Genomic DNA, 19527 nt, shown 5'->3' with positions numbered 1-19527 from the left:
ACTATGTAGCTGAGGATGATCTTGAACTCCTGATCCTCCTGCCTCAGTCTCATCAGGGGTGGGCTGACAGGTGTGTATTACCATGCCCGACTTTGGAGATGGTGGGGGGAGCTTCTGATCAATAGTGTGAATGAATCCCTTCCTTATTCTGTAACCACACTACATCATGCCGTACCCACAACACCCAGGGTTTCTTGCTTTGATGTCTGAAGCTGGAGATCATTGTATTTTTATCTTCATTTGAAAAAAAAAAAAGGATTTATCTGACCAGTGACACCACGTGGGTTTTCCTGAATTATTAATTACTGTTTTTAGCTAGGCTCTTTTTCATATAAACTAGGGAGAGAATGGAAGAGTATTCTCCGTTTATTTAGTGGTTAATCAGACTTAGAGCCTTAGGTATAGTTTTATGTTTCCCACATTTCCTTGGAGATTGTGACTTTTACAACCCTGGCAAGAAATGCAAAGAAACCTCACAGTGAGGCAGCAGTGAGTCTGACCTTGTGTCACTTACTAGGTGACAAGACCAAGGGTGGGCACCTGTCCTGGAAAGGAGCAGTTGTAAAGCTGAGAAATGGCCCCAGTGAAAAGGCAGCAGTCATGGAAACAAGCCGAGGGGAACAAACACAGTCACAGGTCTGCCAGGGGCCCGAGCCCTTGCAAAGGCTGTCTCTCCTCGGGGCAGAGCCTCTGCCCAGGCACTCACCTGCAGGCACTCCCCTGTAATTATCATTCCCAAGATCACCACTTGGCATCACCTCCTCCAGGGACATTCCATGGCTCTTTTCGGTCCCCTTCTTTCGTCCTTTCAGAAATCCTACAGCATTTACACCTGACTCATGCAACCCTGTTCTCTCTGTGTATGCGTATGTGTGCGGGTATGTACACACACATGTGTGGGTATGTACAGAGCCCAGAGGACACCCCCTGGGGCCGTTTCTCAGGTGCTGTCCACTGCATTCTTTTTGAAAGTGCCTCTCATTGACCTGGAACTTGCAAAGGAGGCCAAGCTGACTGGTGTGTAATCCTGAGGGGTCTGCCTGTGTCCACTGCCCCAAGCTGGGATCACAAGTGTGCACTATCACACCTAGCTTTTTAAAGGTGGATGTAGGGATCAGACTCAAGCACTGACCGACTGAGCTGTCTTCCAGTCCCCCCACCCCCTTTCTTCATTACACACAAGTCTGGCGGACTCCTTCCTCCCACAGCAACTTCGTGGACTGTTCATGTGATACCGGATATTCAGTAGCCATTTAAGAGATGTTGGTTGAACAGCATCCTGAATTCTGTCCTCTTTGGGTAAAACATGATGGACTTGTAAAATATTTATTTAAAAGGAGATAATCTTCAAGGAAAGCTCCTCCAAGTCCCAAAACTTGCTTTATATTGTACCAAATCAGTGATTTTTTTTCTCAGCCTCAGGCTACAGTTTGGGGAGGAAAGAGTGTCTGGCTAGACAACCCAACTGAGGTGTGCTGGAAATGTGGGGAAGGGGACTGAATGCTGACGCTTTCAATAGTTGGGCAACTCTGCCAAGTTTACCCTGAGTGTAGAATCTTTTAGTGCTTGAGTGGAAAAAAATCTCTAGCCTGTAAAACTGCATGGAATTTCTGCTTCTAGCCAGGGCACTAGTTATTCACGGTGGCTCTTGAAATGCTGGGACACACTTGTCCAAATGGGCACCAAATAAAGCGAGACAAATCTTAGCTTCATATTTTAAAATGAATTTTGCCTCCAGGTGATGGGCTGGGCAGGCTGTGACGGTCATGGGCAGGGCTAACCGTTTGCTCAGGCCCCAGGGATCATTCTGATCTAAAAACCACGTCCTGTAGACAAACACTAGCCTGAGACTTGGTCACCCCTGGATGACCATGTCTTCCACCTTGGGCAGTTTTAGTGTTTACTCTGAGCTTCTGCTTGGGCCTCGTGGGGACTGGAGCTCCATGTTTGAACTGGGAGAGTTCTGCCATCTTGTCTGTCTCCTTCACATCACTTTAGTGTGGGTGAGTGACAACTGTGTACACCACCGTGGACATGTCTCTTCTCCAAAGAGTCCCTCTGTTACCATGGGACCCAGGATAGGGGACCCATTTCTCTAGAGAGAATCAGTTAGTTCAAACTGTATGTGTGGCTTCGGCTGACTCTGAACTCAAGATCCTCCTGCCTAAGTCTCCGGAGAGCTGGGGTTACAGGCATGCACCACCCCACCCAGCTGGCTCAGAAGTTTTGTTTAAGCTTCCATGACAAAATACTGAGTGCTGACTAACTGGCAGCCCCTTGCACGCTACACAGACCTTTTATGTAACACTAGCAACAGTGTCAGTGTGTAAACTCTTACCATCTTCTTTCTCTTGGTTAGGAAACAGAAGTATAAGAGGGATAAACAACCTAGTCAAGGCTATACAATGAGTCACCAGCAAAAATGGATGTCCCAATTTCCCCTCACCCTCAGGTCTCCTGCTCTGCTTTCTGCCTGCCTGCCAGTGGTCATGCCATCCTTTTAGATACAAGGTCTGGCTCTTGGGGACATCCTGGTCCTTCTTTTCTAAAGTTCCATATTTCAGGAAACCCATCACCTTCCCTCCCATGCCACTGACTCAGTACAGAACTGTCCTCAACAGCCATGCTGCTCCTACCGTTCCCAGTCTGCCCGCGGGCTCGCTCCACAGAGTGAGCTTTCAAATGCAAGTCATTTCTGGCAGCTCCTCTCCTCCAAAGCCCAAGTTCTCACAAGGCCCCACATCCTCTGTCCCTGGTCACCTCACTGGCTGTTGCTGTCTTCATCTAATCCCTTGCAGAGACCTACTGCTTCCCTTCTCACTTGGCCTCAGGGTCTTGACATTAGGCCTCTTGGTTTGAAGCTTTGCACCCTCCCGAAGCCTCCTGTGGCCTCGTAGTTAACTTCCTCACTAGCCGGGGCTCTACTGAAGTGCCACCTTCTCAGTGTGTCCCCTTTAGTGTTTGCATTGGAGCCCATTCAACGAGGCAGTACCCAGCTCTCTTATTTAGTTTTTCCCTGCCACGTATATTACGTTTTAATGTAGCATGGGATCATTTCTTCTCTTTACTGTTCATTGTGTATCTCCCACTCTCTGTCTACTGATGTATTCTAAGTACCTAGGAGGGAACATCTTATAACCAATGACTGTTTGTTGAGTAGGTCAACGAATGGACTTGTATCTCAAATATTAGGGTGGTGATAATTTTCTTATAGGCTAACAGAACAATCTCAAGGAGAAGGAAATGATGCAGAATATATTGGAGAGTGATTTTTTAAATCAAGAGTCCATTGAACAGGAAACTTGGTGATGTAATGGAGAAAGGCATTTGAGATGTAGACGGAGGTTGGAGTGAATTGAGAAGATGCAGTGAACCTTTCCTGGGAGTTATCTAAACTTTGCAACCCACTGGTGAGGCCGTCCTTTCTTCTTCAGAGACTCAAATTTAAATTAGCAGTCTTGTATTTTCATACCACAAGCTAGGCCAGGCCTAAGACTTTTGCTTTCCAATTTCCCTTGTCCTTGTGGTCTCAAGGGCAATAACTATCTGTCTGTGGTGTGGTCAGACATAATAAATAATTATTAGCTCCACAGGGTGGAGAATGCTTCTAAGCAGGAATTAGGAAGGACAGTCATGTCCATCCTGAAACTTGGCTTCCTGTGCATTTACAAGGTAAATCATTTTTGCCTCATTTGGCTTCATGGCTCAACTGTCACTACTAAGGACACAACACCAATTACTAAAGAGTTCTATCAACATGTTTTCCAATGGTTAACCAGGCTTGACCTTTGTAAATATACTCACTGACTTCCTTCATTGCTAGAAAGATCAAATGGCGAGCATGCACTTAGTTAAAGAATGAATATTTAGATGAAAGTGGTGCTAGAAACATTCCCATTAGGAGATGGCTTCTTAAGATGAGTGAACTGAGCCCCAACTGCCCAGATAGGCTGAGCTTTGAGACAGTGACTCTGGTCAGAAGGGACTTCATAGGCCCAAGTGTTCTCTGTCAAGCGCCCCCTCCCCACATTACCTCCTCAGAGGACCTTGGGATCACCAACACCAGGGTGCATGCTCAGTCAGTGTAGCATGAGGTGAAGGTGTCGCACACACACTCCCTCTCTCTTAAACATATATTTTTGATTTATTGGGTATCACATTTAAAAAAAAACAGCTCCTCAGGTGATTTTAGGAGTAGTCAGAATGAAAACTGCCAGACAGGAGGGATCCGTGTTGTAGGAGCCAGCAGCGAATACTTTGTGTCCCTAATGCAAGGCCCCGTCCATCTCGCTCCCTGGCTTCATCACTTTTCCATTTTCCCCTAGATTATCCCCACAATCACATAAACAAGTTTCCGTTTTTCCCATCCTTAAATAATAGGTCCTCTATAAATTCTATACTTTTCTTTAGTTGGTACCCATTTCCTGCTCCTTAAAATGAAAGAAAACAAAACACCCAAACTCTTTAAGACACATTTTCTGTGTTGCCCAGTTCCTTCCTGTCTCCCCGGTCACAAGTGTGTCTGACCCAGGGGCCCACCCTCACTACTGCCAATCCTATCGCCTGTGCAGGCCGGTACAACCAGGGCTCCTCCTCAGTCCCAGAGACAGAGAACCCGAGGGCCGGACACTTGCATCACTGATCCACCGTAAACCACACCCTGACCCAGCTGGCATCAGGGCTCGGTGGACAGAACAAGAATCAGAAAACGTTTCATGTTTGATGTTGGGGAAGGCTGGGCTTTGGGAAGAGCAGCTGGAAAAGATAATGGCGATGAGGTGGGAGGTTCTGACTTACGCAGTGTGTGGTGGTGATGATGACGGAACTGGAGATGAAGGACAGGCCGTCGTTCATGCTGACCTGCAGGGCCGCTTTCCTGCAAGGATGAGAGAACCAGATGCACTTAGGACGGCATGCTGCGAGCAGCAACTTCAGAGCCAGACGGCTCGATTCCTTCCCTGTGGGGCCTGAGAGTCTTCCTTGTAGCATGCAGAGGACAGTCTCTCAGGGCCACACACCTGTGACATCCAAGGGATGCTGGGATGGGCTCAGCTGATGTGTCAAAGCAGGATGGTAACTTTGTGTTGCAGTAAACTGCAACGGACAAGGATAGCCTATCTATTCGATCTGTTTGCTATAGTTCTTCCTCCCTTCCTCCCTCCTCCCTCCCTCCTTCCCTCTCTCACTCCTTCCCTCCCCTCCCTCCCTTCTTTTCTTTCTTTCTCTGAGATGAGGTTCCTCCATGAAGCCCTGGTTGTCCTGGAACGCAGCACTGGAGACCAGGCTAACCTTGAACTTAGAGATCCACTTGCCTCTGCCTCCTGAGTGCTGGTATTAAAATTGTGTGCTACCACATCCTGTTAGATAAAGCATTCTTAAGAGCCATCCAGGTCAATAGGGATAATCGGACAAACTGTAGGCTGCATGCTCAGCTCTTGTTAATGTGGACTCAGTGGTCTTATGGGGCAGTTTTGTGGATCCCTGTAAGACTCATGGAAATACAGCTGTGGACAGATTGGTTTGTCTTTTCCAGGCTTCCGTCCATAAAGTCTCACTGAGATAAGAACTCAGGTCACGCTATATGATTGCAGGCTGGCCCCAGTGTCACAGGCTACTGCAGACACTCAGTCGGAGGTCTCAGTTGGAACAAATAATGAAAGGAGAATTTAATGTTTTCCTTGGAAGCCATCTCCAGACTGGTAGGCATGGTTTGGAGAGGCTCTTTTCTGGTCTCTGAAATCGTCTGGGCTCTCTGCTGGGCCCCATAGTCCTATTCTAGCTCAGGGTGTTGAGTCTCTTGTATGGACATCTCGCCAGTACTTGTTTTAATGGCACCATGAGATGTTCGCTGCATGTGAGTTCAGGGAGTGTGGGTGAACACCCGAGGCTCTGTGGAGGACTGAGAACGGTGATCATGAACCAGCCATGGCACTTATTCGCCTTTCTGAGCTTCCTTGTCTTGAGGGGACAGAAAACAGACACTTTTCAGGGCACACGTGATGACAGAGTGAGGTAATGCATGTGAGAACTTTCTAGAAATGTGGTTGGGCTTGAGTCAGCAGCCCAGACTCTTCCACCGGTTGCTGTGGAACCCTTCTAGCTAGCCTGAATGGGAGTGTCTCATTGTTGTGAACTACAGAGGATGAAGGAGACACTCAATCACCCTCCTGGTGGCTGGTTTGCCATAGCTTTGGCACCATCCTCATTGGAAGAATCTAGAGAAAGATTCCACTATGAGAGTGACAAAAGAGATCGCTGTCCCTCTATCCCCTCTGCCTCCTCTCCCCTGGCTGTAGAACTCTGTGGTCGATGGAAACTTACATGCCAACTTCTTTTAAGATGGGTGCTGGGCACAGCAAGTAAGTGTCTTCCACAGCAAAGGGCTTCTCATCTGCAAAAAAGGAAATCGCAAGGTCATGTTTTCCAACTCAGTGTCTTTGGAGGTCACCAACCAAGTCCAGAGGGACCTGGTGAAAACAGAGAACTGTGTGAAATAAAAACTCCTCTTGCACTGAGTTATGGTTGGAATATAGAATGTCCCCAGAGGGCTTACTGTTGAAACCAAGTACCATGCTGGTGGGGGTGGGGCCTGGCTGGGGGAGGTAATCACTGAGGGGTTGTCTCTAAGGCTTGATATTGCCCTAGCCCTTCTGATAGCACTCTCTCTTTCTTCTCTTTCTGGTAGTGTACTCTCTGTCTGTATCTCTGTCTCTGTCTCTGTCCGTCTCTCTCTATATATCTATATATCTGTGTGGGACCCTGAGCAAGTTATTCAAGTCCTTGGATATAGATGCCATGAGGTGAGGAACCTTTTCCTTCACTCCCTTCCAACTCGATGGACTGAAACTTCTAAGAATCGATCTCTCTTCTTGTTTACCTTGTGTATTTGTCAGAGCAGCAGAAAGCTGACATATGTGCTAGACCCCCCCCCCACACACAGTAGCACCCCAACATGTGTGGTAGCATCCACTAGACGAGAACTCAAGGCCTCCTTCCTGATGCTGGTCTCCTGGCTCCACGTCCAGCTGAGATAGCCCTCTTACAACACAGTTTGAGTTCCCTTTTCTCTTAGGGATAGCTGAGGGGTTCTAAGGAGATTCACATCTCCGACCAGTTTGAGGGAGGCCATCTTCATGGAGAAGATGCGCTGGCAAACACAAGCGCGTACACCAAAGTATCCCTGAGTTTTAGAAGACGGGCAGCTTCCATGACCCTATGGTCAGGTTTCAGGAAAACCCAAATAGGAGTTGTGTTTAACTGGGGAACTGGGAAGAGATGGGGCTTGGCATGAGCTAGGGCTCAGCCCTAGGGTAGTGTGTCCTCAGGTAGAAGGTCTGTGTGAATTGCAGAGTCTGTAGGAGAAAGTCATTCAATACACTCATCTTTAGTACAAAGTATAGCCTTTGCGGAGACAGCTAGCTGATAAAGTACTTTTGTGCATGAGATCCCAAGTTCAGATCCTGAGCATCCATATAAAAGTCAGGCAGGGTGGCAGGCACTTGAAATCCCAGCACTGAGGAGGCAGAGACAGGCAGATCCCTGGAGCCTGCTGACTCACCCGGCTAGCTGAATCACTGCTTCCTTCTTAGATGGCTTGCGGGCAGATGGCTGCAGGGTCTGGATGCCTAGCCAATAAGCTGCTTGCCGCCTTGATAGCACTCAGCTAGTAACAGCCTTGGGAGCTAAGGCAGGAAGGTGTCTTAGGTTTTCTCCCCACCTCGAGTGTGTGTGTGTGTGTGTGTGTGTGTGTGTGTGTGTGTGTGTGTGTGTGTGTGGTGGTGGTGGTGGGGGTCGTCCCCTATGGCTCTCCATCTTAGTTTTTGAGACGGGTTTTCTCAGTGAACCTGGGCCTTCCTGATTCAGTAAGGCCATCTGGTCAGCAAGCCCTGGTTATCCTCCTGGCTCTACCTTCCTAGTGTTGGGATTGATGATAGGCACACATTGCTGTGCCCGGCTATTTATTTCTTTTTTCATATGTAGGTGTTTAGGGATTCAAACTCAGGTCCTTGTGCTTCTGCGGAGCACCGTACCAATTGAGCCACCTCCCCATCCCAGGATCATTTTTCAGATGCAAAAATGGAGGTTCAGAAAGACAGGGTACCATCTTGAGCCAAGCTCATACCCAAACTCTGCAGCACCCCGTCCTCACGGGGAGACTTCCGGCTCCAAGGAAGTCTGTACGAGGGACTGAGCCAAACTACCAGACATGGCTGGCTAGAACTTGTCCTTACTTCCCTGGGGCTGTGGTTTATCCACAGCTTTTTCACACAGTACCTGTGGTGCAGCCCCCCCCCCCCCCCACACACACACTAGAGCCACAGGCAGCCACAAGGGAGCCCCAGAAGGCCTTGTGACTCTAGGCTGCATGCTGTGGTTAGAGCTGGAGGGCTTCTGAGGTGCCATAGCAGTGAGGCAGTCAGGGCCCTGCAAGGGCTACATGCACCGGTCCTGTGAGCTCCTGTCCTAGCTCATAAGGGGCGGGAGGCTGACAGTGGCCGTGGCAGCCGGACGTTTCTAATTCCCCTCCTCTTTTCATCTTCCTTTCCTGTTTGGGAGACCAAATATGTCTGGGGCTAAGCAGACAGGAGGATGGAGGGCTGTGGCTGCTTGGGGTACAGCTCTGATGTCCCTGAGGTTGAACCCAGGCTGGGAGGCTTGTGGGCTAGCTCCGTAGAGCTGGCATTTTCTGCTCTGAGAGGGACTGTTTGGTTTGGAGCCTGTTTTCACTTTACCACAAAAATGAGTGGCTTTTTTCCCTCTCTCTCTAAACAAAGGAGGGCCATTTGGTTTCCATAACTGAAGTCATCTGACTCCTTCCTGGAACGGCCACTTGGGAAGCAGGGCATAGACTTCCTCCTCTGCCACAGAGGGGCCCGTGCCTGGTTTGGGGGCAGTGCCAGCCCCACGGCAGCCTCTGCCAACGCCAGTGTGTTGTGCTGTTTATGGGGCCGTAATCCATTCCGAGGACAATGTGGGCCCTGCTTCTCTGCACACTGGGTGGCCATCTCATTTCACCGCTCACTGGCACCGAGTAAAAAACAGTAATGGAGACCAGGAGCTTGGGGCACTCTGCATGGTTTTGTTTGCAACCAGGGAGAAAATTAGAGAGGGGTGGGAGTTGGAGACTAGAAGTTTTATTTGATGAATTTGAAATACAGGTATTTCAGAATTCTAAACACACCTGTGACATATTAGCCTAAATCTTTGGTTGCAGGAGTCTTATAATCAGGCAGAAGTTTAACTTAAATCAGGATTTAAGAATCAATGAATGTCATTACATTGAACTGCTGAATGCAATCTGGGAGGCGTGCATCCGAGAAGCTGGGTATAGGTGTGAGGAGAACAGAGGAGATGCTGGCCTGACAGATTCAGGTTCAAAGCCCAGGTTTTCCTTTGGTTAGTGTGTAACTAGGGTCAGGTTCATCTACAGATGGTGACTATGACATCATCGTGCTGTTGTGTGCAAATAAATAAGAATGAATTAAAGCACAAAGCATGGTACTTGAGACTCAATAAGGACTCAAGAAGCTTCCCTCCACTTTATTACATGGTACCCTAGCCTTGAAAATCCACTGCAAATGTGAAAACCACAACTTTCAAAATGCCCAACTGCTTATTCACATTGTCCAACCATACTAACATCATTTAGATGCTAGCTAGAGTTTTGGAGAAATTGTGTGTGTGTGTGTGTGTGTGTGTGTGTGTGTGTGTGTGTGTGTGTGTGTGTGTGTGTCTGTGTAGCTAAATAAACATGCATGAGGGTTCACCCATCCTTTGTATACACACAAACCAATTTATGATGATTTTGCTCAACACTGAACAGCTGAAGTCTTAGGTTTCCACACTCATCCAGAAGGCAGATACTAGTACTACAGTTTGGGGCTCACAAATGCTAACTATCCCAAATGCTAGTTAATTGAGTTAGTGTTACAATACTAGAAGGGTCAGAGCTGGAATTCAAATTTCTGTTTTGTTGAAATGATTAAGACCTTGAATAGGCAGAGCTGGCCCCCAGCAGTGAGCACACTTTTCAGGGCAGAGGATGAGGAGTCTCAGAGCCACAGGGAGCCTCAGAAGTCTCCCTGGAGGTCCCACTTTAACAGAAGTGAACTAAGAATCTGGACCTAGAAATGAGCCTAGTTCCAGGGTCTCATTTAACAATATAACATTCTTCAGATTGGGGGAGAAGGTCTTAGAATTCTTCCCTACAATTTGGTGACTATGGATTTGGGATAAAACCAAGATTAAAATTCATTAGCCAATCCAAACACCAATCAGTGGGTTCTTTTTAAAGTTGATAAAATAATTCAAATACTTTCCAAGTCCTGGCAACCCTTTCTTGCTATAAATATGTATTCTGGCAAAAATAAACAGAAAAATAGTCCCTAGTCTTACCTAACCCTCTGAGAATTGATGTAAGCCCCCCAAAGGAGTCTGCATTCCCGCTGTGCTATTTGCATGAGGTAGGAGGGCTGAAGAGCTAGGCTGGGCTGCCAGCTGTTGCTGCCAGGGCCCCCTGGGTCTAGGGTGCATTTTCACAGTTTATCGGAGCCAATGTAAAGGTTCAGGACCAAATTATCAGCTGGTTTGTCAACACAGGTTCAAATGAAGGGAGAGCAGAAGCTAGAGTCTGGTTGAACACCCCCCTTGCTCCCCGCCTTCATGAGCTAACAGCTTTGAGGAAAAGTACAGTCAGGGGCGCCCTAAGTTGGTGAAATTCAAAGCATCTGGGTGGAGCTTTATGGAGCCACAGGCTGAAAGGAGGTGGCTAAGTGTCTTGCTACCTCAGTTGTCATTTATGAACTCAATGGGACCCACTACTGAGAAGAGAGAGAGGTCCACTACTGGGCAGTGTTGAGTGTGGGGCCCTATGCTGAAAGGTTTTCATAGATGGGGGGATGACAGCTCAGGATTCCAACAGAAGACATCAGTCCTGCTTTATGGGACAAAGCAGAGACTGTGAAAGCAGAACGTGACTTCCACTAAGAAAGGCTGAACAGTAGTGGTGAGGTCAAGGGGAAGAGGAAGGGGAGCCAAAACCCAATGTGGAGAGACAGTAACTGCATGTCGGTGAAGACCTCGGAACCTGCTGCGTGCGTCTCAATGTCCTGTGCTCAGCAGGAACGGCGAGATGCCTTCTAAGTGGTAGAACTGGGGGCCAACCTGGTGCTTACACATGACCCAGAGCTATCTAATCCTCCTGGCCTGCAGCTGGAGGGTTTCATGGAGCCCTCAATAGCCAGAAGCTGTAAGACCAGAAGATGAGTTTGGCCACAGGTTTGAGGCAAGTGTCCTGGGTCAGTGCACTAGTAAGCCAGTAGTCCTGGCACACGGGTCTCCAGGGTACGGCTGTGCTCTCTTTCTCCCCATCCTGTTCCGTGGGGCAGGCTGGAGCAGGATAGAGTCATAAGCACATGAAGAGCTGAGTTGCAGAGGTCTATCACAGCTCTGCCACTCATGGGGATATAACCCCGAGCAATGCCTTTTACTCTGCTCACAACTTAGAGTTCTCATCTAGAAGATGGCAACAATACTCAGCTCTTGTTTTATAAATCTGAATGAGAATCATTATTAAAAGTTTAGCATTTGATAAACATTCAACACATTATCTGCAGTAATAAGGTGGACTGCTGCCAGGTCCACCATCTGTGAAGCACAGGGTGAGAGTGCTTCGAAACTGAGGGGCTCTTGCAACTTGCCCACCAAGTTCTATCAGGATTATAGTGTGTGTGTGTGTGTGTGTGTGTGTGTGTGTGTGTGTGTGTACATATATGAGACCCACATATCCAAATAGGATAATTAGAACACGCACATATGATACAGTAGTTCTCAAATGTGTGTGTGTGTGGGGGGGGTTGCCCCATAAGGGGACAGTTGACAACATCCGAGACAAGATGAGAAATGGCATGGACATCTCCACAAGAATTATCAGCTTCAAACCTCAGTACTGCCCTTAAACTCAGACTGGCCTTCCTGTGTTAGCCTCCTGAGTGCTAGGATTATTAAGGTTGTGAACCACCACACCCAGCTGATAAACATCATGGAGGCCTTTGGGCACAATATTTCATTCTTTATGTAGTATTTTTATAGAATTAAGATCATACTACACATAACTTTACGGCATTTGGCACACACCTCTCTCTGAAGTTATTAGAGCAGCTTTGGGTATTGCAAGAAAACTAAATGAAGGAATGGACTCAGTGTTCTCACAAAGCATTTTCTCCTCTCTATAAATCCACACCAAAAAATTCTTGACTGTTGACATTTGTAAAACATACAAATTATCTTCTCAGTGAAGAATCAGCCTTTTAAAATGTTGTAATCCCGAGGTCAGGATCATTGCTGCACTCCCGACAGCTGTAATTTGCTAAGAATAAATATACTTTAAAAACCTTGTTTTTCCCCCATAAAGGACAACTGAGGATTCACACACAAGGCATGTGCCTTGTGACACAAAAACTCTTCTGGCTGTGCACAATTAGATTTGGAAAATGTTTACCTTTGGAGATTAAGAGGCAAGCCCACCCCAAAAGCCTGAAGCCACAGGTCACAGCAAGCTCTTGAAGGATGAAATCTTCACCGAAACCCAGGGCAGAGGAGGGAAGGAGGGCCCTAGCCCACACCTGAGCTGTGTGGCATGTGCATGGCACATGCTGTCGTGGTGTGCAAGTTGTTGCCAAAACTGAAATGCACAGGGAGTGAGCCATGAGCATACTTGACGCCTTCTCCTCAGCAGAGCCAACCCAACCTCTCCAAATGAATGCTGAATAAAAACTTAAACAACACAGACTAACAGCCTGCCTGGGCTTCCAGGATCTAGCTGTTTCTGTGCTCAGGATCTTCTCATGGATCATTCTATGGAAATGACAAAGGAGCAGGGCTGCACCGAGTCCCTATCCATCACTGTGACATATGGGCAGTGTCCATGAAGGTTCAGCCACCTGGTGCAGAAGTGCAGGAGGATGCCAACTTCTCACATAAAGCAGGAGGGTAAGGGTGAAGGCAGGTTTCAAGGGAACTCATAAACAAAGTTTGCCTCAACAATGCCTACAAATAGTGTTTTGTGCCTGAGTCCACACAGGGCTTACCATTTTCTATTGCGGCCACTGAGCACTTGGTAGCCCTACATCAAGTCTGACTGCAGGAAGGCACTTGCAGGCATCTCTGTCACCCTGTCTCTGTGAAAGTCTCTGTGGTGGCAAACCTCACAGATCCGCATTCCCATGGTAGATTCCAACCTGTCTGCTGTGTGTCTGGGTTTGAATGATGTGAACATGTAGTGACACACTCTCTCCGGAGCCACTTCAAACCTAGGACAAAAGCCAAGCTCCATCTGAAAGCAGGGGTGATGGAGATGAACAAGCCATGAAGGGGAGGCTTCTGGGGCTGAAGCAACAGGGAAGCAGTGTGACCGTGCCATGGTCACACTGCCAGCTACTGAAAACGGTGCTCTGCACCCCGGGATCTGCCTTCCCTGGATTGAGGTTCAAATCTCAGCTCTCCTATGTGTGATAATGGATAAACAATCTAATCCCTCTGAGGCACCTGAGCACTGGAGTTGGGGCTTTGGGATCTGGGGGAATCCGTGTTTTGTGACAAAGCAGAGAAGTGGTCCAGAGCCTTGAAGTGAGATGGCCCATGTTCAAGTTGTTAGCCTGGCCATCTAGTGGCCTCTGGCACTTCATTTATCTGACATTGTTTCCTCAGCAGCAAACATGAGGCCCCAGATAACTCTTTCCTCCCAGCGTGGCTGTGATATTGAAAATGAGATGACGTGGGGAAGAGAGTCACAGAAGGGCACGTGGACAGCACAGAGACCAGCTAGGCGCTCAGCAGTCAGTAGCTGCTACTTTTTAGACGAAGCTTCCTGAGGGGAAGAATCAAGACCCCAGAGGGTCCTTATGTCTCTGAATATAAGGCCCACAGAGGGACGTTCTCATGGGACATCAGCTCCTCAGGAACTCACCCAAATTGCATTTAGTGCCTTTGACTGGCACATGCAATGCTCTGACACACAGCAAAGGCTTTTGTTGGGAAGTTTAAAGTTTCTTCTTCCTCTGCCTTTCCCTCTATCTGCTGTCACAGAAACACTGATGATTGCCTCTGAGTGCCTGCAACAGCCCTGCCTCCCAGATGTCTTCTGAGATGAAATATAGTTTCTGGATAGTAAGACAAAGTTTAAAAAGCATCTACATTCAAATAAGGGTCTTTTCTTTGGGGGAGCTGAGCCTCTTTAGAGGAACTTACAAATTACCTTCTTGAAAAAGTATCTTCAAAGGGACACAGTAAGCCACGGCTAGGCCTGTTAAATAAAATATCAAGCTGAGAAGTAACATTTTTTATATAAAAAATAAATCATGGCTGTGAAGCCATACAGCGAGCTTTGTAAACTGCAGCGAGTCTGTAAAACGCCGACGTCTTTGTTTCTAGCTGCCACCACCCAGCACAAGCACAGGCTAGCAGGCGTTTTATTATTGCATTGGTAAACTGTCCATTTTTTATTTACCATGCATAAAATGGGTCGTTTCTCAGCTCATACCCCAGTGTCTCCATTTCAGCATTTTAATCTCTAGGCAAGTGGGTTTCCAATTGGAAGCAGAACTTCTCTGGGCACAGCACACTGAATACTCAAGTAGAAGAATGTGCAGCCAGGGTAAACTGATAACATTTGTGGTCTTTCCAAGGTATGTTCTTGGCCAGGAGGGACTTCAGCCTGGTGACTAGAAAGCCAACGAAATGCTAAGTTTAACATGTATGCTATGCCTAAATAATTATTAAAAAAATTTAAATTAGGCTTAAAAATAACCTTAATGAGTTCTTTTCAAATTGCAGAGGAAGTGTGGTTGTGTAGCAATCTTAGAAAACAGACAGGGGGAAGAAAATATAAATTTACTATAGTCCTATTCAGGGGTGGCTGCTGCTAACATTCCAAGGTGTATCTTCCAAGTTTGCATGTGAATGTGTGTGAAGAAAACCAGATCCAAACCCAGCTTCTATGCATCGCTTGTAACTTTGTTTTAACACAGGACGTAATATTCCAACCCCCCCCCCTCCCCCCCGCCCCATAGTCACTCTCCTACAGTATTAGCTAATTAGGGAGGGTGATTTGTAATTTACAGGCAGCTCATCTACCACGAAACATTTATGCTGTTATTTAAGTGTTCCCTTCCCGGTCTCCTCTTTTCCTTTGCTCTCGTGAACAGGAGCATGACAAACAGCCACGTCACCCACGTCTCTGTAGACCAGTGCTTTTCAACCTTTCTAACGCTCTGACCCTTTGACCCAGTTCCTCATGGTGTGGTGACCCCACACAACACTCTTTGTTTGCTACTTCATTGTCATTGCTACTTCATAACTGTAATTTTGCTACTGTTGTGAATTGTAATGTAAATATCTGTGATTTCCAATGGTCTTAGGCGACCCCTGTGAAAGGGTCGTTAGACCCTAAAGGGGTTGTGACTCATAGGTGGGGGGGGGACTGCTGCAAAAGGCATTCCCAACCATTTTCTTTGAAGGATGTGGAGATTAAAAGGTGGGTCAAGAATGTATAGAAGGCAACTCTCTCATAAGGAGGAGCCCATCCACACCCACGCTTGGGTGGGTCTCACTTTCTGAGACTCTCCTTTGAGAAGCCCACCTCCACACTTGCGGGTGCAGCTTACTTTCCTCCTAGCACCCCTCTTTCTCTTAACCCTCCTGCTTATGTATGTATGAAAATGTTTTTATTAAATCTCAACTCTGCTTCATAAAAATAACTGTGTAAAAATTCTCATTTTAAGAATTGCCTTCTAAGATTTCTGTTGGTGTTTCACTGACCATGTGTGAAAGCCTCATTCATTTGCATCCTGGCCAGTTCTGGGCACTGAGTTTTGTTACTCTTCTGGGTTCACTAGAGCAGCATCAGCGATTGAAGCTGGATGTGGTGGCACGTGCCTGTAATCCCAGTACTTGGGAGGCTGAAGGATTAGGAGTTCAAGGCACTCCTCGGCTACATGGTATGCGGAAGGCCAGCTTGAGCTTCATGGGAACTTGTGTCAAGAACAAAACCAAAGGAAAACCCACGATAGCCTCCTCTTGCACACCCATGCTCACACTGAGCACTCTCCATGTGGTTATGGACCACTGCTTTTCATATATTTCACCTGTTTTTGTTTTTTTTCTTTGATTTTTGTAAACAATTTTATTATTTGTGTGCGCATGTGTGGAAGTCAGAGGAGATCTCCGAGGAGCAGTTTCCGGTCTCTCCATGTGGGATCCAGGGATTGAACTTGGGTATCAGGCTTGCAGTTTGACCTGCTGAACCGTCACAGCGGCCCCATCTACATGCCTGACTTCAGTAGATATCTTTATACTAAGCTTTTTGACCCTGTATTATATGTATTATAAATAATTTTCCTTTATTTCCCTTTCCTTTTGATTTCTGTTGGCGCTGGTAACAGAATTTAAAAACATGTGCTTACGCTATCAAATTTTCCCTTTGAGCTCAGTCCCTTTTTGCTCAACATCTTTATACCCTGGGTAATTATGTAAACATTTACTTTTCTAGAAATTTTATATTTTCATGTTCACATTAAGGTTTTCAGGTCATCTGGAATTTGTTTAACTGTAAAGTACAAGATAAAAATCAAGCTCAACCGTGCCTCAACTGGCAGTTAGCCAGTTTTCCCAGCACCACGATCTGCACGGTCATTTGACTTAACACTAAGTTCATACCGGAGTCTGGCTCTGTTCGCGGCTCCATTTCATTACTGTTTGCCGGTCACACACTGTTTGAATGATCATGGCGTTTTTGTTCATCCCAGAGTCAGCTCAGGCAGTTTCTGCATTTTACTTGGCTAGTCTTATAGTTTATTCTTCCACATAAAGTTTAAAATTATTTTGTTAACTTCAAAAGCTCCATGGGAATTTTCACTGGGATTGTACTAAAAGTAAATGTTAAATTTAAATTGAGTGATATCTTTACAGTGCTCATTTACTTCTCTGTTTAGTAGCAGTGACAAGGTCACTGGTAATAATGAAGGAACACCAGTAGCCGAGACTGGGCAGCTGTCCATGACCATGCCTGTTATGAGTCCCACCTGCCACACGAAGCCTCTTAACAACCTGTGACATAGGTGCTATTGTCACAAGCATTTCACAGAGGAAACCAAGGCACAGAGTGTTGAATAACTGGTTACAGTAACAGCTGGAGGTGACTGAGGCACGACTCTCCCCTGGTGTCTGCCTCCAGATACCGCACTATGCTTGGAGTCTAGACCACATCTTTATTCTCATTTTCTTTATATTCCTCACAAAGTTTTCTTACATGTCTCTCATATGTCATTGTGTATGTCTGTACAAATTGCTCTCAATAGATTCTGTCTTTTACCTTTTCCCTGAATATTTTTATTTTAAAAAGGGTTTTATTTACTTATTTTTACATGTATATGTGCCTGTGTATGTGGAATGGGGTGGGGGTTGGTGTCCTGGAGCTGGAGTTACAGATGGTTGTGAGCCACCTGGTATGGCTGCTGGGGACTACACTCAGGTCCTCTGAAGAGCAGACAGTGCTCTTAACTGCTGAGCCATCCCCCAACTCCCTGGGATAGTTTCTAATGGCTGCCCTTGGACTCTGGGCAGAGGTATCAGTAAAAGTTGAGGTGTTTTTAGCTGGGGACAGTGGTAGGGGTGAACACAAGCAGTGAACAATGATAAACAGGTATGAAAATGTCACAAAAACTCATTATTTTGTATGTTAACTAACAAAACTCATTGAAAATTAGAAAAAAAAAGGGAGGTGCTAATTCCGAAACATTCAGTTTAATAACCCCCTTATTGCCTAGCAATACTGTCTAGCAATGAACTAACACTCTCGTTTCTTAGGAATGCAAGACCATTCCAAAGTATGATGCTGTCTTTAGTTCTCTTGAGTCTTTAATGACGTCATGGCATTGTCTAATGTGGCAGAGACTGGCCACGTGCAGCTATGAACACTTAAACAAAACCAAGTGAAATTAAAATCAAATTTCTCAACCACACTAGCCAGGATTCAAGTACCAACAGCCACCTTCTGCATGTGGGAACCGCATGGGCTAGCTCTCTAGAACATTCCCATTACAGAGGAGAGAGATGGGATGGCTTGCTATTTCCTTTCCAACTTTACAATGAATACCTCTTCATAGTGATTTAGTATTACAATGATGTCACTGTGTCATGGAGATGTGTGCCATTGTGTCAAAGAAGTCCTATCCGGCTTTTTGCTTTCTAAGTAAATTTAAAATTTTGAATTGAGAGTGAATTCAACACCTTCTGCATCCAGTGTTGCTATGCAATAGGCAAAGTCTCTCCAGGATCAATTCTCTGCCTTCCGCAGCCCCCAAGGCTGTGCTGGAGTGGGATAAAGTTTGCAGTTCAAGCTGCTTCCCGACTCCAATGGCCTGTATTTGTCTGTGAGCGAGTAGACGGCAGAACGCAGGTGGTGAGTGCTTACCAGGAAAGGAGAGAATAAAGGGATGAGAAACCAGAGGTCAGGGATCAACTGGCAAGTGTTGGCTACAGGGTGGGTCTGACCCATGTGTTGTCTACCCCCCCCCCCCTGCCAGTTTGCCCCCATAGAGTCCAGTTCAAAACCTCCGAAAGCCAAATCCTCAGGGCTTTTGACTTTGTGGGGGTTGGGGCTCCGGAGGGAAAGTGGGGATTTATGGCAGCTTGGGAAGCAGCTTCCACATTGTGCCTGCTCAGGGACACTGAAAAATGGTTTCAAACAGCACACACAGTTTAGACCTACGAGAGCATTCCAAAATTTTTAATAAAACTAACTGAATGTTTTCAATGTTTGATATTATCCCAAGCCAGAAATTCCAGATGTCTGTACGGAAGCCACCACTTGTGTTTAAACTATCAGGAGGGCTTTAAGGTGTCAAGGAGAGAAAAAGAGGTGTGTTCTTCAGTTTTCCTAATTTAAAAAGAGGTTCAGATCCCCTCTCTTCTGGGGCTATAAGGAGAAAACCCAGAGTGAGGAGTGAGTGGGTGGGGGGTCTGTCTGCCTTCCTTATCTCCTAACCCTCTGGGCTTCAGAGCAGAAAGGATGAAGCCTGGGATCGCACAGCGTGATGGAAAATGTAGCACAGTGTGGCTGTTGTTTATCACTGCAGACAAGGAGCCAGTAATTGTCCGTGTGATGGACGCCAGATGCAAATAATAACGAGACTCCCGGCATCTGCCTTTCTGGAACCAGACCTCCCATCTCTCCTGGACAGCCACTGAGTCACACGTCTTTAAATTCAGATCTTGCCTGCTGCAAATGTCTCCCGGAGGCTCCACTGTTATGACAGTTCATTTTCCCTCATGAAACGCACTTAGTTTTTACTTCCACTGCCCTGATTTCATGTAAAGTATTCATCACAATGAGAGTTTCTTGGCTACTCTAATCAAGAACCTTCCAGACCGAAAGAAGTCCCAGAATCCACACATGCAAGTCCAGGATTCTGGTTTTTGCTTTATTCAGGATTAATCAATTTAGACCATCTTGTTTTCATTCTTACTCTA

The 19527-nt window shown here is 46.5% G+C and overlaps 1 protein-coding gene across 1 annotated transcript in view; it reads right to left on the bottom strand.

The window, feature by feature from the left end:
* Antxr1 (ANTXR cell adhesion molecule 1) overlaps positions 1–19527 on the bottom strand; it is a 196673-nt gene that overhangs the window by 100484 nt on the left and 76662 nt on the right. Inside the window, exons 11-12 of the mRNA XM_052720148.1 lie at positions 6322–6391; positions 4798–4876 (exon numbers count right to left, since the gene is read on the bottom strand). Of these exons, the coding sequence (XP_052576108.1) occupies positions 4798–4876; positions 6322–6391 (149 nt within the window). The remainder of the gene's footprint in view (positions 1–4797; positions 4877–6321; positions 6392–19527) is intronic.

Source organism: Peromyscus californicus, unplaced genomic scaffold (assembly GCF_007827085.1).
Source record: "Peromyscus californicus insignis strain IS unplaced genomic scaffold, ASM782708v3 Scaffold_6__1_contigs__length_162567912, whole genome shotgun sequence".
NCBI classification, from domain to species: Eukaryota; Metazoa; Chordata; class Mammalia; order Rodentia; family Cricetidae; genus Peromyscus; species Peromyscus californicus.
The sequence above is the reverse complement of the archived record's forward strand: the minus strand, read 5'-3'. Positions and strand labels throughout refer to the sequence as shown.